Source organism: Mytilus edulis, chromosome 2 (genome assembly GCF_963676685.1).
Source record: "Mytilus edulis chromosome 2, xbMytEdul2.2, whole genome shotgun sequence".
Classification (NCBI taxonomy): domain Eukaryota; kingdom Metazoa; phylum Mollusca; class Bivalvia; order Mytilida; family Mytilidae; genus Mytilus; species Mytilus edulis.
Window position 1 is genome coordinate 81,712,765 of NC_092345.1, and position 16,975 is coordinate 81,729,739.

At 32.9% G+C, this 16,975-nt stretch overlaps 1 protein-coding gene across 1 annotated transcript in view; it reads right to left on the bottom strand.

The window, feature by feature from the left end:
* The window catches only part of LOC139513130 (macrophage mannose receptor 1-like), a 45,377-nt gene that overhangs the window by 12,839 nt on the left and 15,563 nt on the right, over window positions 1-16,975 (bottom strand). The window contains exons 19-32 of the mRNA XM_071301356.1: window positions 16,806-16,922; window positions 16,251-16,298; window positions 15,869-16,048; window positions 12,554-12,732; window positions 11,272-11,391; window positions 10,288-10,421; window positions 9,273-9,418; window positions 8,699-8,892; window positions 7,762-7,880; window positions 6,849-7,066; window positions 6,345-6,395; window positions 4,422-4,600; window positions 3,795-3,862; window positions 1,555-1,658 (exon numbers count right to left, since the gene is read on the bottom strand). Of these exons, the coding sequence (XP_071157457.1) occupies window positions 1,555-1,658; window positions 3,795-3,862; window positions 4,422-4,600; window positions 6,345-6,395; window positions 6,849-7,066; window positions 7,762-7,880; window positions 8,699-8,892; window positions 9,273-9,418; window positions 10,288-10,421; window positions 11,272-11,391; window positions 12,554-12,732; window positions 15,869-16,048; window positions 16,251-16,298; window positions 16,806-16,922 (1,857 nt within the window). The remainder of the gene's footprint in view (window positions 1-1,554; window positions 1,659-3,794; window positions 3,863-4,421; window positions 4,601-6,344; window positions 6,396-6,848; window positions 7,067-7,761; window positions 7,881-8,698; window positions 8,893-9,272; window positions 9,419-10,287; window positions 10,422-11,271; window positions 11,392-12,553; window positions 12,733-15,868; window positions 16,049-16,250; window positions 16,299-16,805; window positions 16,923-16,975) is intronic.

The following is a 16,975-nucleotide window of genomic DNA, read 5'->3' on the forward strand; positions in this document are numbered from 1 at the left end:
TATAAAATTTTATGATAAAAGAGATTATTTTTCATTTCCTATTTCGTTAATTATCTATTGTTAGAAGGTGCAGTTCCTTTGTCACCATCTTATGATGTTTATATATCTCAACTTGTACGATTAGCTCGTGTATGTAACAACGTATTAGATTTTAGCGAGAGAAATTTATGTATCATTGAAAAATTATTACACCAGGGTTTTCGATATCATAAACTAGTCAAAACATATACTAAATTTTATCATCGGTATAAGGACATCATTCGTAAATATAACTCAACATGCAGACATCTTATACGTTCGACTATTTCACATTTTATGGAAATAATCTTTACAGAGCACAAAAATGTCAGTATTCACCTTTAAACAGATTTATTAAGAAGGGATATAGTTACGATATTATTGTCAGATCATTAAAGGTTGCACATTTTGACTTAAAATTTGGTTCACTTATAGGGTCTTTGCATCGGAATTAAGCACATTTATTCTAAAACCAGTTGTTGGAATGACACGGGTTATGTTCTCATATATTGTATGATCGTATAATACTAAACCCCTAACAGGAGGGATTGTGTCTGATATTCATATGATGAAGACATAATCTTTCAATCAGTTTAATTGAGGTCTGGAGCTGGCATGTCAGTAGTCTGTTGATATTAATGTATTATTGTCATTTTTTTTTTTTTTTTTTTTCTATTCTAACATCCGACTCGGACTTATCTTAAACTGAGTTTTACTGTGCGCACTGTTGTGCGTTTGTTTTTTCTACATTGGTTAGAGGTATAAGGGTAGGTTGGGATCTAAAAAAACATGTTTTACCCCGCCGCATTTTTGCGCCTGTCCCAGGTCAGGAGCCTCTGGCCTTTGTTAGTCTTGTATGATTTTTAATTTTAGTTCCCTGTGAATAATTCGGAGTTTAGTAAGACGCCGATTATCACTGAACTAGTATTAGTATTTGTTAAGGGGCCAACTGAAAGACGACTCCGGGTGCGGGAGGTTCTCGCTGCATTGAAGACCCATTGGTTGCCTTCGGCTGTTGTCTCTGTGACACATTCCCCATTTCCATTCTCAATTTTATCATGGTTTGTATAACCTTTGTGATGTCTTAAAACTTATGGTTTTTTATTTTCATTATACAAACGATAGGTTTCTATGTAAGACAATTTTTGTCGGATTAACTGGTCTTTGTCATTAATGTTTAAGCCGAGTAACTTATCATTTCATCATTGTATAACTGAAATGTTCCGTAGGTAGAAACGAATCTTCATGAAACATATGTAGTATTGTATATTTCCAATATCTTATGCTTATAAAATAATGAAATTTTCGAAATACTAAGGATTTTCTTATCCCAGGCGTATATTACCGTAGCCATATTTGGAATAACCTTTTGGAATTTTTGATTCTAAATGCTGTTTAACTTTGTACTTGTTTGGCTTTATAACTATTTTGATCGGAGCGTCCCTGATGAGTCTTATTTAGATAAAACGCGCGTCTGGCGTATTAAATTATAAGCCTGGTACCTTTGATAACTATTATGGTTAAATAATTACTAACCGTTAACTGCTTCGATTATAACACATCTTTCTCCTCCAAATGCATTGTTGGGTTCGTGAGAAGCCCAATTAATATAGTCAAGGACATTCTGACCAGCACTCCATCTGCAAAAAACTTTAGTCTTTGCAGTTTTTGCATTTATTGAACACAATGACAAATTTAAAGACATATGTTTTTTTCTATAATTACTTTTTCATTTAGGTATACAAATATCCACTTTAAATAACAGGTAATTTTAATTTGAAGATACATCTACTGGAATTAAATACAAATAAACAAATATCATAATAAAATATTTGGGTAAGCACATATCATAAAGTCATATCTGCAAAAACAGACATGTCTTAAATGATTTGAAAATAAAAAATTACCAATAAAAAAACCACATATTAAATCAAAGTCTTTTTGTGTTAGGATATGTCAATAACAAATCGTTAAAAGATACAATTGTATATGTTTTGAATTTTTTAGGAAATAAATCGATGAAAAAAAATGTATTTTCTAATCAGCGTCAAATATAAACTTTGGTCCTTCAGGTTTCATAGTTCTTTCAGTGCAGTACATATACATTGCACATTCGAAAGGCTTGCCCCTTTTATATAAACTAGAACACACCCGCGAAATCGTGGGCATTTAGAGCTTGGTTAAAAGTATGTAAAATGCTGTAGGATGAATTTTTGTAAAATATTTTCTTGAGAATTTCAGAAAAGGTAACAATACTGCAGAGGCTTTTTCAGGGTCACCCCATCCCTTTTCTGAAAAGAAAATGATTGATATTATAGGGTATCATTGAAGCATGACTTGTGCGGTGTCCCCTCTTAGGTGGTCAGTAGGCCCTATTTTAAAAACAATTATGGATCCGCCACTGAAAAGTCATAGGTACTTAGAGACAATACAATTATGTTAAGCCTTCCCCCTTTTTCAAAAGTCCGTTATTGTTTTGTTTTCTATTAAATTCCATGATTTTCGCTTTTCATGAACACACGAATATTATAAATAAAATGGATTTGCTATTAACTATCAATTCCAATTTGATTCTCCATGGCGTTCACTGCTATAACATATAGAGAGTCTCTATATATTATTGGGAGTATAATCTTAACGCAAAAATAATTGTCCTGTCCCCGAATAGTTAATATATATATATATATATAACTCGTCTAAACATCAACCCAACAATGTTAGATCTATAAATTTGCTTTCGCAAATTTTTGGTTCTTCCCTCGCCGGGATTCGAACCCATGCTACTGTGATATCGTGACACCAAATCGCCTGCACTGCAGCCGTCCCGCTAGACCACACGACCACCTGGGCTCTTAAAAAAAGAGCATTCGCTGGCCGTGTGTTACCTTTCCTCGTCAGTTTTAATCTAGCGGCGTACTACAGTACATGATAGTTTCGACACAAAATGAGGTCTTCTCGTTTAATAATATAGATATCTTTTTAAATGTTTGAACAAGGTGTAGTTCAAATTTGTTGAAACACAGTGATATATTTTCTAATATTTAGCTCTTTGGAAGTGGAAATTTATTTCATGAAACAAATGCGGTGTAATATAAATTAAATTTACCAGTTTAAGTGTAGTTTTGGGGATATCAGAAAAGCAAGTGAACATCGTAACTACAATTCCCTTCCCTTTCATGAATGTGACCTACTGAATTAGACTATTTACCAGATTTGTTATAACATGAGCAACACGACGCGTGTAACATGTGGAGCATGATCTGCTTACCCTTCCGGAGCACCTGAGATCATGCCTAGTTTTTGGTGGTGTTCGTGTTGCTTATTCTTTAGTTTTCTATGTTGTGTCATGTCTACTATTGTTTATCTGTTTGTCTTTTTCCTTTTTAGCCATGGCGTTGTTAGTTTATTTTCAACTAATGAGTTTGACTGTCCCTCTGGTATCTTTCGACCCTCTTTTATAACAAACATATTTCAAAGCAAGATTGACTTGGATGTGGAAATTTAAATCCTGATGCCATTTTAAGTAGTGAGCTTCTGCACATTGGTTAAAAGATCAGTAAAGTTGTTTTAAAGCGACTGGGAATTTTTAATTTGATAAGATTTTCTTTAGAAATTACTGACCAACTGATTTCAGGAAACTGCATTAATCATAAGGTATTGTTCAATACAGGTAAATATAAGACTGGACGTGATTACACATCATCTATATGTGTTGTTGTGCCATGTTATTTAAAACAAAAACATTAAAAGAATTATAACAACATAGGTTCACTTACTCATATTTTCCTGGTTGTTGTAATTCATTCAAACCTAACCAGGTTTGTTCTTGAAATCCTACTCGAACCTGTAAATGGATAGTTTTAAAAGCTGGTTTAGCAGTACTGTCGTAATTAAAAAGATATCTTTTGGATTATAGCTCTTCATCTTTTATATAAGCTTTGGATTTTACATATTTTGGCCACGAGCATCACTCACGAGACATGTATTGTCGAAATGCGCATCTGGTGCAGAAAAATTGGTACCGTTAATGTTATTTTGACAACAGATCCCGAAAATAAATGACATATTTGACAAGAACTAAAGAACTCTCGATCATGCCACAGTTTGGCTGTAAATGTTTAGATATTTCGTGCCAATCTAATGAAGGTATTTGTAGAATCAATTGATGTGATATATGAAACAATCATCGTATGAATACGTTGAAAAGGGTCAAAGAAAAAATTGCCCAAACTCAAGTTAATTTGGAAAATGCTGAAAATCATGTTAATAAAAAAATCAACATATTTTGGGGTATCAATTGCTGACCAGGACCAGGATAAAAACACACATTTCTCAGTTTCAGCATCACTAAATAGGTTAAACGAGATTACTTTTACTCAATTACTTGTATAAACAATACCAACCAAACTAAACACAAAATCATTTTCGGCTTTTGAATGTATGTCTGCAAGTCCTCCACCATTTGCATTACAATAGTTCTGAGCATCATACCATGTTTTTGCTGAGTCCCTCCCATATAGAGGACCTGGCATGTAACAATATCCATTGAATCTGTACCAATTTCCAGAACCACACAGACTTGCTGGGAACACAATACACTTTTACAAAATATTTGAAACCAACAACACAAGATAAATATAATTACCCCACTTTATTTTGTAAAATTTTTAAACGAGATAAAATAAAAATGGTATTCATAAGGTCTAACTTTTGGCAGACTTATTGGTTAATATAAAGTATAGTCGAACATTCAAAAATATTTTACATGTGTTACTCTTATCAACCTAAATACTATTTATACGAATATCTCAAATATATTATTTATAGGGACTCTTAACACTTTCCAGTAAATTGATATGAAGTATTAGTACAATGTATATGAATTGCTTGAATGTATTAAATAAAACATATCACTTTCAACTGTGTTTGTATTTAGCTTCTTTAATGAACATAAACTAAACTCGTTTCTATCTATTTTTTTCACCAATCTAAAGCTGGCCTCAAAGTTTGAATGACATGAGAAAAAATGAATAGTTGAAAACCCATACGATATAAATCGCTGTAATGCAATAGTGTAAACGTGCATCAATGCACATTGCATCATTGTAAACTTAATGGTATAAAATCAACGCTATTTTATTTTATTATTTTTTTTTTAAACAACTTAGATAATTTAAGAGACAAATCATACTTTGTAAAAAAAAAATTCATCTCTTTTTAAAAGCAAATCTCTGACACAGACAAAATTAATACAATTTACAGTCTTTTGGTAACAATGCTACGTATCACTGATGTGTTATTAGTCACCTGCTACATAACGTTTGACATAAGCGAAGCAAGCACAGACAACCATAACATATATATAAAAAACACATTTTTATGCATGCATACGAGGCGCTTTTTTTTGTTTGCCTTCAACGGAACGCTCAGTGCCGAATATTCAAGCCAAGAATGTATAAGAACTCGAGGTCACAACAATGTTTTTAGATTTAAGAAGATGTGGTATAAGTGCCAATAAGACAACTCTCAATCAAAGTCACATTTTTTTTAAATGTAAACCATAATAGGTCAAAGTACGGTCTTCAACACGGAACCGTGGTTGAAACCGTTCAGCAATCTACAAAGCGCCAAAAAAATGACTAGTGTAAAACCATTCGATCCAATCTATAAAAAATAAACGAGAAACGAGAAACACTTATGAACCACATCAACAAAAGACTAAACTTATAAGACATTATTTTTCTGTTTGGTGGTTTGTATACTAGTGTTCGAATTTTTCTCATTATGCTTTTGATTGTATTTATTTATTCTAAAATTAACAAATCACATTAGTGAAGGTTTTGCGTTTTCTTGACTTCCTTTGTTTTGTTATAAAGCCATTTTTTCCGAGTTGTCCTCTATATCTCTCTGTTTGACCCAACATTCCCATCAATTAGAGTTTAAATACCAAATTGACAAGTAACGTGCATGTCCAAATTGACAAAATTCCTTGTTTTGTTGTCTGTTTCTGTTTGTCTGAGTAGTTTTAGGAATCGGTGCAAACAATTTGGTCAGTAAGAGTGCATTATAAATACCCATAGATATACCGACTGTTTGAAGAAATAGATATGCAACTAAAACTAACACATACGTTGCATGATCCAGCTCTTAAGTGATATCATCGTTGGTGTTTGTATTGTGCGGTTATTCACTAATTCTTAAGGTTGTTAATTACAGCAATCAATAAGCTTGTATCTACGATTCATATTTTGGTTTGAAAAAAGGTAAACGAGAAGCAATATGAACTACAAATCATACTACAATAGCATTATGTTGCCAAAAATTACCTGATGCAGTAACTGTTTTTTGTGGTTTTAATGTTGTCTTTAAACGAGTACCTGAAATAGAGGTTGATTCAATTCATTACTTTTGGTAAACACAATTTTAAACTGCAAATACCGTACTTATGCCAACGATAAACTATCGACGATATTTAGTCAATCAAGTAAAACCAACATTGGAAAGATCGATACGTTCGGATTAATCAACACAATTCACTTAGATAACACATCGTATTGCTGGTCTGGTTTATGGTTTTGCACTATCTTACTAGAAATTATAAATAACAAGTTTCTCTTAACATGACAACCGATAAAAAAATTTCAGACACGCTACACGGTGTATTAATTAAAAAATAGCATTATGGTATTTAAAAAAAAGTTAAATCGCAAAAATTCTGAACTCCGATGAAAATTCAATCAGAAAGTCCCTAGTTATAAGTACCTTTCGAATAGTCAATGTTAATTAAAAAAAAAAGGGATTATTTTAGCAAATCATTCACGAGGACTGACCTTTACTTATTTTGCAGATGAACTGTAATTGCGCAAAGCAAGGAAGATCATTCCATCTGTATTTATAAGATATTTGGACACAGTCTTCTTTGCCGTTAGAATTGTTTGGTTCATTAGGATTCCACTTCGAAAAATCATAAGCTGAATTATCGCTCCATCTGAATGATGATTTCTTAAGAAAATCATTTAAACCTATCCAAAACGAGTGACTGTTTGACCTTTTTAAAAAAAAATATAAAGTTAACATTACGAAAAGAATAGACAGATATTAACTTACGGTACAAATATCTGAATTATAAGGGATAGAAAGGCTTGAATGAACGTAATAACACTAAAACAGTACACATTCTACGGCATCAGGTGTGTATGCGATAATAAGTGTCACCTCAGTGATGCTCGAGACCAAAGTATTGGAAAATCAAATCACAATACCAACGTTGAAGATCTAACATTACCTAGTGGACCAAAAGTATAGTCAAACTCTGATATGAAATATGAGCCACATCAGGGTTGTAAGCTTTAAAATCCCTCGGGGACTAACAATGTTCAAGCAGTCGCTGTTATGCATGCTTATTAACTTCTAATTGTTTTTTAATTTTACATACTAAAATAATAAATTTGTGACTAATTTTACACAACTTGTAAGTTAGCTCATGAACCTATGTTTATCTATACTATCATTTTAGAATGGTTATGGTAGGGTTCCCAAAAACAACAGTTGTCCATTAATTAGCACTTGTTTGATAATACAAAATTTGACCTCAAATCTAACATCTTTTATCTATGTTTATTGTTTTTCACAGTTTATTATACTTCAGAATTAAAATAAATAAACATACAACAAACGTTCGGAATAAAAAATCACTTGTTTGCTGTATGCTGTTACGGTAGATGCTTTGTACACTATTCTTACCCTGACAAGGTGTCTCTGACGAAAACAGCTTCCTGTTCACTGTGAATGCTCAATAAATCAGCACCAATATTAACACAATATTCTCTCGCAATCATCCAAGTTTTTTCGGTGTTATAAACCTACAATAGTAAGGTAAAGCGATAATTTTTTCATAAGGTAGTTTTTAACTTTGATTGTAACTGGTTTGCGCTGGTTATGCAAAACACAAAACCACTTTTTGATTTAACAGTAGTAGCACAAGAATATATTACTTTGTAGTTTCAAACTGTTCAACGTTTTTAAAACCAAAGACGTTTCTATTCATGTATGTTCCGATTCCAAATTCATCATCAACTCTGGAAGCAGTACTGGTTCGTATGTCGTCAGAATTGCAACGAAAACCTTTCTGACATGTCGTTGCGATTGGTAGAGTATGTCTCATATATATAAACATTTTCCATGTCCATCTATTTTATCATTTGTAAAAGTAAGCTGACTGGCATCAAAATAACAACTCGCCGCAATTGCATCGCAAACAAATCTTATTATATAGCAGCCGTTACAACACTCAACAGTTTCCGTTACCACCTCACTCTCCAAAAAGGTTAGAATTCTATCTTTACTTCACGATTAATCTTCCTTTGTCAAAGAGTGTCGGCAATATCAAAAATACGACAAATATTTAAAAAAAAAAAGAAACATTTCAGACTGTTTATAAGGGTAAATAATTGCAGCTTGCCATGATAGTTTCGAACGTGATGAAAATAAATTGGCATTTTGTCGAAAAATATATCAAGTATTGCCTATAAATTCCTAATGAGCTCCGAGCGTTCTAAATGGTGTTTTTTTCCGTTTGGATGTATTTGCATACAAGATTTTCCAAACTAGTTTAACTGTTAATGACTGATAATATTTCATTGAAGAGTTAATCAAAACAATGAAAATATTGGTATCATACCTTGTAGCACCAGGTTTGAAAGGCAGTCCATCCTGCAGGACAGGGTGTAATTGGTGCAAGTGTTGTTGGAGGTCTAGTGAACCCAGTTCTTGGTGATTCGCAAATGTAGTTGTTAATTTCGGAACAAGGTCTACTTTCCCATGCTCCAATAGGATGAGTTGTTCTCATTGCAGTACACGTTCCTCTCTCATTCCCTGCAATGTAAATATACTTTTCATCCCTAAAAATTAATGACAATCAAAGCCATGAGTCGTACAGGATTGAGAATATCAATATTTGCTAGTGAAGGGAAACCAATATTTACATCAAAATATAAAATAGAAGGTTATATGGGATTCCGAGTAAGATATCACTCCGTCAATAATGTACGGAAATAAAACAAAATTAAAACAAAATTATATAGAAAATATCAATCACATGAATTCAATTTTATAGCTCGAATTTATACATCTTTGACTTTTAAATGTTTGTCTGAGCGTTTCTGGTGAATGTTATTTAAGATAAGTTTTTTGGTCAAAAATTTCATTATCTGTATAATGTATGTATGTTGATAATTACTATAATAATTAATTACCTGTATGTAAATTAGACCAAAAGGTGAAAGCCACATTCTGTCCTTGAATCCATCTGTATGTATTTGGTGTTTGTAAATCACTAAGTCCGACCCAAAACAAGTCTCTCCTGGTGTCTAGAAAACTGGCAAGAAATGCCTGTACAAATCTGTTTCAAATAAAAATATAATTTACGACAAATGCAATTTTATTAAATTTATTACAAGATATGAGACAACTATCTACCAAATACTAGCAAGCGAGAAAGTTAAAAAATTACCATTCTTAACTGAGTTGACTTACTATTATATCATTAAAACTAATCCGTCATCCGCCAGATTTGTACAGCTATTCGGTTTAAAGTACTAACGTGTGTGTAGTTCGTTGTAAATATAACGGAATTTGATGCGAATGTCATATAAGTGTGAGGTTTAGCGATATAAAACTAGGTTCAATCCACCATTTTCTACATTTGAAAATGCCTGTACCAAGTCAGGAATATAACAGTTGTTGTCCATTCGTTTAATGTGTTTTTGTCATTTGATTTTGCCATTTGATAGGGGACTTTACGATTGCATTTTTCTCGAGGTTCAGTTTTTTGTGATTTTACTTTTTAGGCAAAATCAATACGATAAAAGTTAAACTTATGAAATGTGGTATTATTGTCAATGAGACAACTATCCACCAAAGTTTAAATGACGTAGATGTAAGCAAAAATAGGCAACCGTTAGGTCTTCAACAATTTTGATAAACAAAGCGGTTCAATAATACCACCCATATTTTTTTTTCACGACAAAGTATGTACCCTCCACAGCTATATTTGATTCTTTCGTTTTTATTTCACTAAACATGAATAAAAACAGTTGTTTGCTTTCAACTTCAAAACTTATTTTGTTGATCCCAGTTTTATTAAAAATATAACAGAAACTTTTGCTACTTTTTCTAACAGTAAGAAAAAATACGAAAACCTGTGTTAAATATAGAATTTGTTGTAAAAAGTAAAACATTACAATTCTATGCAAATAGTTTTTAACAAACCGATCATTTACGGTTGCCAAATTGCCACCAAACTGTTTCTTGCATGAGTCTTGGGCTGCTTGCCAAGTTCTTGGTTGGTCAAAACGTGAATCTCTGAAAGCGTAGCATGATGCTCCGTAACCTATACCCCTTGACTGGGGACAAGAAGAAAACATATACAATTTATTAATATCTACGATAAATCTTTTATGAATTTTGTCTATAAAAGACAGGTTTATAAATGATATTGTTGAAAGCATTACATCGGAGCAATATTATGTTAAAGGTTATGGTTGAAATTCTGAAATTATCTAACATCTCACAGCTGTATACTACTGTTGCCTTGATTTATTCACCCCTTATGTTATTGATTTATATTTACATTGTGCCATAGATCAAATTTATTCGTTCATTATCAATTTTTGTGTTATTATAAAATTGAGAATGGAAATGGGGCATGTGTCAAAGAAACAACAACCCGACCATAGAACAGACAACAGCAGAAGGTCACCCACAGGTCTTCAATGTAGCGAGAAATCTCTCTGATTGAGTTAAACAATTTCAATTAATATTTTATAGTGCGTCTTTCTATGTTGTGATGTTACACTATTGTTTCAGGTAAGGGTGAGGGTTTTTACTTATTAGAACGATTAAATACATTGATTTGAACCTATCCTATGTCATGGACCTCATGTTCAGAAGTTGTCGGTTGTTGATATGGTTCATAGTTGTTTCTCGTTTCTCGTTTCTTTTTTTATATATAGATTATACCGTTGGTTTAACAGTTTGAATGGTTTTAAACTAGTCATTTTGGGGGCCCTTTACAGCCTGCTGTTTGGTGTGTGCCAGGGCTCTGTGTCAAAGACCGTACATTGACCTATAATAGTTTTTCTTTTACAAATTGTGACTTGGATGGAGAGTTGTCTCATTGGCACTCATACTACATCTTCTTATATCTATATCTTTCTCTCGAAATCTTAACTGTTGAATAAGTTAAGCTCTTACAGGATTAGAACAACCTTGCAGAAACGGACTTTGACCAGTGGTATCTACTACTTTGACAGTTTTTTTACAAACATAACCCTGGCCTTGTGTATTACATGTCATATCTAGCCAACCACCATGCTAAAACATAAAATTATCAAATATGCAGTATGTAAAGCGATTGACGTTACTTTCTTCAGACAAAGAGACGAACACGCTACATTGTTATTTTTGAGTGTTTATTGTGCAACATACTTGATCTTTCGTAAGATACCCTAACTGAATACACTCCGTTTTGTGTCAAATAATAAAAGGGGATGTAAGGAATACATATCAATAGTCCGTTTGCCAATTACCGAATTGATTCTTATATTATACACTTTTAAACAAATTATTTCATCCAGTCAATCGTATACTAGTTCTTTACCGGTAAAAAATTGTTTTTGGTCACTAAAAGCATGATTCGTTGAAAGTGAGATATCAGCGTTTTAACAAATTTTTCTTGACAAATAACTTCTTGTATCAAAAGTATTTTGCTTAACAACACATTAAATGTAATTAAAAGATTTGAAAAATTTAAAAGTTACCCGCATTCCGCACATATAAATTTTCGATTTCTGCGACCTCTCCATAGTCAATAAAAATGTATGTCCCTCCTAAGGAAGAAAACCAATAGAGGGATCCCTTATAACCATGATTACCGTGTCAAATAGAGTAATTGACAAACAGAATATTAAGGTTTTATACCACCAAATCATAGTACATTACATCCAGTTGCATAAGAAAAAGGTTAAAAAAAAATATTCCCTTGAATTTGACAGTTGTAGGAAATTAATCGTACATTTTCTTGCAGTAAACTATTTCTTAGTCATAAACATATGTCTTGGGTTTTCCAAAGCTGCATTATTTTTTTATTTGGTGTTTCTATAGAATGTTTTGGAAACTAGAGGTTACAGGGTTTCTAAAGCTTTTACACAGAAAAAAACAGGGGTGAAAATTTGATGGTTAACTTTCAGTGATTGTTATTTATTTATCTGCAATGAAATGGGATGTGATTTTTTTTCTATAGTACTGGACAGGATAAAACTTTACTCATGCCTTTATTTGAAACAATGATACTGCACACTTTTTTGAAAAATGCAAATTTAACAAAGACTAATAGAGGAAAATCAATGGTGGTAATATTATACCTTATTAATAATAAAATAGAAATCAGTTTTTTACATAACAATAATAAATGTGCTTGGTTTTATAAATAAAAATAAATTATTTTTACATCATAAAAATCAATTCCTAATCTTACTTCTAACCAAACGGCACCACAATCTTCGTTAAGGTTCATCCAATTGTTTGGCTCCCCAGCCTCCCAGTTTGTGTACATTACCGGTGTACCATCATCCCAAACAAAGGAGTTCTCAACAATCCTATCACTTATGCCGATCCAAATACTACCTCCTTTGAAGTATATGGACGTATTGAAAGCTATTGAAATAAAATAATTGATATTATCTAAATTGATCTAACGTGTCATAATCCCATATTTCACTAATAAAAAATGAATTGCACTGACAATCCTTAGACTATTAAAACGTAATCTGAACACAGAACCATTAACAATATATCAAAACTACAGTTGAAAAATAAATATGTAGGACTCGGAGGTTCGATGGTACTCCAAACACCGATGATCACGCTGAAGTGCGATGGTCTACGCTGAAGCACGTTGGGTAACACGCTGAAGTGCGATGGTGACATTGTGAGTTAACTTGTTGATAACTACGCTGTAATGGGGACGCTGAAGTGCGATGGTGATTACGCTGAAGCGCGATGGTCTATCTGCATGTGACATTGCGAAAAAAAAATGTTTAAATGAAATTACATCATTAAAAATTGACAAAAGTAGCTGCTTGCTAAATATCTTCTAATTTCTGTTCAGTTCCAACCAAAGACTTTACAATCTTAATTTGTTTTAATCTAATTTATAATTTGCCAATTTCATTAATATGGAGTCAGAAAATATGGTGTAGAAGATTGAAAAAAAAAGATTCAGAGTATGGTATAGATCTATATAAGATAAATAGTAATCTTAACGTTTTCCACCAAATTTTTTTTAAAATAAGTTGATTCGCCGCTGAGGAGAATAAAAAAAAATTGGGAAGTACGCGTATAGGGACCAGTCAGGTTATTTTCGTCCTAACATGTTGTAGAAAACTAAATACTGTAACCACAATAAAATAAAGCTTGAGTGACGGTGGTCTTACAAATCAGGATTTATCTCGTAACTAAAAGAACATTATATCAAATTGATATAGCTAAACATTGCTGATACTATTTAGTAAGTTCTTTATTAAATTGTCCACACAAAATCGTGTGAAGCATACTTGAAACGGAGTCAAAATTAATGTTAAGCTCAAGCCATTTCATTTGTCGTAAGACAGGTTTGCAGCGAACACGGGTAAGATCATTGGCAAACCAAGTTTATCTTTTGCCGCTATGTTCCCCATGGTTTGACGCCTGATATAGTTTTAAACTTTTTTTGTTATATCCACCTGCATTGCTGAAAACTGTTCGAGACTAGAATCGTTGGTTACTTAATATATCCTTTACTTGATCGCATACAACTTTCATCTACTCGCATGAAACTTTTATCAACAAAATCTTATTCTCCTGCCTGCGAATCCCTGTTTTATTCTGTATTTTGTTGTATTTGATGTAACGTTTTATTCGAAAACGTCACAATATTCAAACGTCAAGACAAACCATCGCACTCCAGTGAAAGGACCATCGTACTACGGCGCGCACCATCGCACTTCAGCGTCCCCATCGCACCTCCGAGTCCTACAAATATATTTATTTCTTGTACGTAAATTACGCCGTTTGTATTTTCGTTTGAATTGTTTTACATTGTTATTACGGGACCTTTTATAGCTGACTATGCGGTATGGGTTTTACTCATTGGCTCATTGTTGAAGGCTGTACGGTGACCTATAAATGTAAATTTCCGTGTCATTTTGATCTCTTGTGGAGAGTTGTCTCATTGGCAATCATACCACATCTTCTTTTTTATAAAAACTAAAATCATTCCTTTTCTGATGTGAAATATCATTATTACCAAAAAGTATTAAGATAATAAGCTCATCATAGATACATGGATTCAACTTTTATATATACGCCAGACGCGCGTTTCGTCTACAAAACACTCATCAGGGACGCTCGAATCAAATGTTTAAAAGGACAAATAAATTACGAAGTTGAAGATCATTGAAGACCGAAAATTCCTTAAAGTTTTACCAAATACAGCTACGGTAATCTAATCCTGAGGTAGAAAAGCCTTTCGAAGTTTTGTTAACAGTTAATTTGTTAATTATGAACATGTCAATGATAACTCAAGTCAACACAGAAGTGCTGACTACTGGGCTGGTGATACCCTCGGGGGAATAAATCTACACCAGCAGTGGCATCGACCCAGTGGTTGCAAATAATCTCATCAAAGATACATGGATTCAAATTTTATATATACGCCAGACGCGCGTATCGTCTACAACAGACTCATTAGTGACGCTCGAATCAAAATGTTTAATAGGACAAATAAAGTACGATGTTGAAGAGCATTGAAGACCGAAAATTCCTAAAAGTTTTGCCGGATACAGCTAAGGTAAAATTGAGAATGGAAATGGGGAATGTGTCAAAGAGACAACAACCCGACCAAATAAAAAACAACAGCAGAGGGGCACCAACAGGTCTTCAATGTAGCGAGAAATTCCCGCACCCGGTGGCGTCCTTCAGCTGGCCCCTAAACACATATATACTAGTCCAGTGATAATGAACGCCATACTAATTTCCAAATTGTACACAAGAAACTAAAATTAAAATAATACAAGACTAACAAAGGCCAGAGGCTCCTGACTTGGGACAGGCGCAAAAATGCGGCGGAGTTAAACATGTTTGTGAGATCTCAACCATCCCCCTATACCTCTAACCAATGTAGAAAAGTAAACGCATAACAATACGCACATCAAAATTCAGTTCAAGAGAAGTCCGAGTCTGATGTCAGAAGATGTAACCAAAGAAAATAAACAAAATGACAATAATACATAAATAACAACAGACTACTAGCAGTTAACTGACATGCCAGCTCCAGACTTCAATTAAACTGACTGAAAGATTATGATTTCATCATATGAACATCACGCACAATCCTTCCTGTTAGGGGTTTAGTATCATACCATCATAACATATATGAGAAGAACATAACCCGTGTCATGCCAACAACTGTTTTTAGAATAGAACAGCTAAGGTAATCTAATCCTGAGGTAGAAAAGCCTGAGTATTTAAAAAATTCGAAGTTTTGTTAAGAGATTATAATAAGGCCGATAAGTAAATGTTTATTCTAAAGTAGTTTAGTTTAAAATATTGCCATGATATAAGTCTCCTAGTCAAGGGTGTTAAGATTATAATTGTAATTTGACCAGTCAAATATATGTTCATAATGACGGTCTTTTGTTTCATTACTAGGTTTTTGATATCATGACAACACTAAGATAATGGTTTGCCCAAAATTAATCGCAAACATGGTCTGAATTTCTTATCAGCAGATGACAACCTTAACAACACATACGTCTGGGCATATTTGCGACAAGGAAATTTTGTTCATCCTGACTGTTTACAGTTGCTAGGTATCCTCCCCGTCTCATGCAATCAGTTCTTGCCGCATCTGCCGTTATATTCTTTGTCACAAAAAGCCAACAAGATCGTCCGTGCTGCTTCCAGAAAGGAGGACATCCCAAATACTTTCCAGCTACAAAAATAGAAATATGAAAACATCATCAATATTTTGGAATGATCCCATTTGAAGTACTAAAAGTTTCCTTTAAAATGTGTTCTTAAAAATCTGCATATAACATAAAAAAAAAAGTAGATAACTTTATTTTTTATTTAAAAATTGTTGAGAAATTTTGTTAGCCTTTAAATGCCGACAGCTCGCAATGAAAGTTACATACCTGGAACTCTTGGAGTAGGACGTGGTGTTGGTGTTGTAATAGAACCATCTATAAAGGTAAAGCAAATACAAATTATAATTATGAACGTTATAATTAAAGTTGTTTAAACTTGCAGACATACTTCTTATACGAATATATTATCAAGCCAAAATACAATGTTAAAAAGAAGAAAAAGTTTTCCCCCAAATTCAGACAGTGTATTTGAGTTTAACGTGGTGTCAATGTTGTAATAGTACTATATATAAAAGGTTAAAGTTGTATCACTCAACTATTATGACGACTACAAAATTACATCCTTTTTAATCGAATGATCATTTGATTCAATAAAAAAAATCTAGGAAAAATAACGCAAATAAGAAAAAATTACAACTTTCAATGGAAATAAAAATTAGTCAAGAAGGACATTGTTTACTATGCAAATTGTTTAATTATGGTAAATATTTAAGTATGTTATAAACAAAATAAAAGAATTTGAGTCAATTTGGTAATGGATTGGGCTGATACTGTTCCTTTTAACTAACATTTGAATAAATAGGATAACTCGAGATGACGTACATGACTTTTTACAGACGAAACCATTTCTAGCGTTACATATCCAGTCATTCCAACCATTCTTCAGGCTAACGTAAACATTGATGCAGTTTTCGCGGTGCGTTTTGTCGCTTGGGGCACCTAGGGAAAAAGATTGTTCTTGATAGTACATGAGGAATATGTGGAAGGTTTAT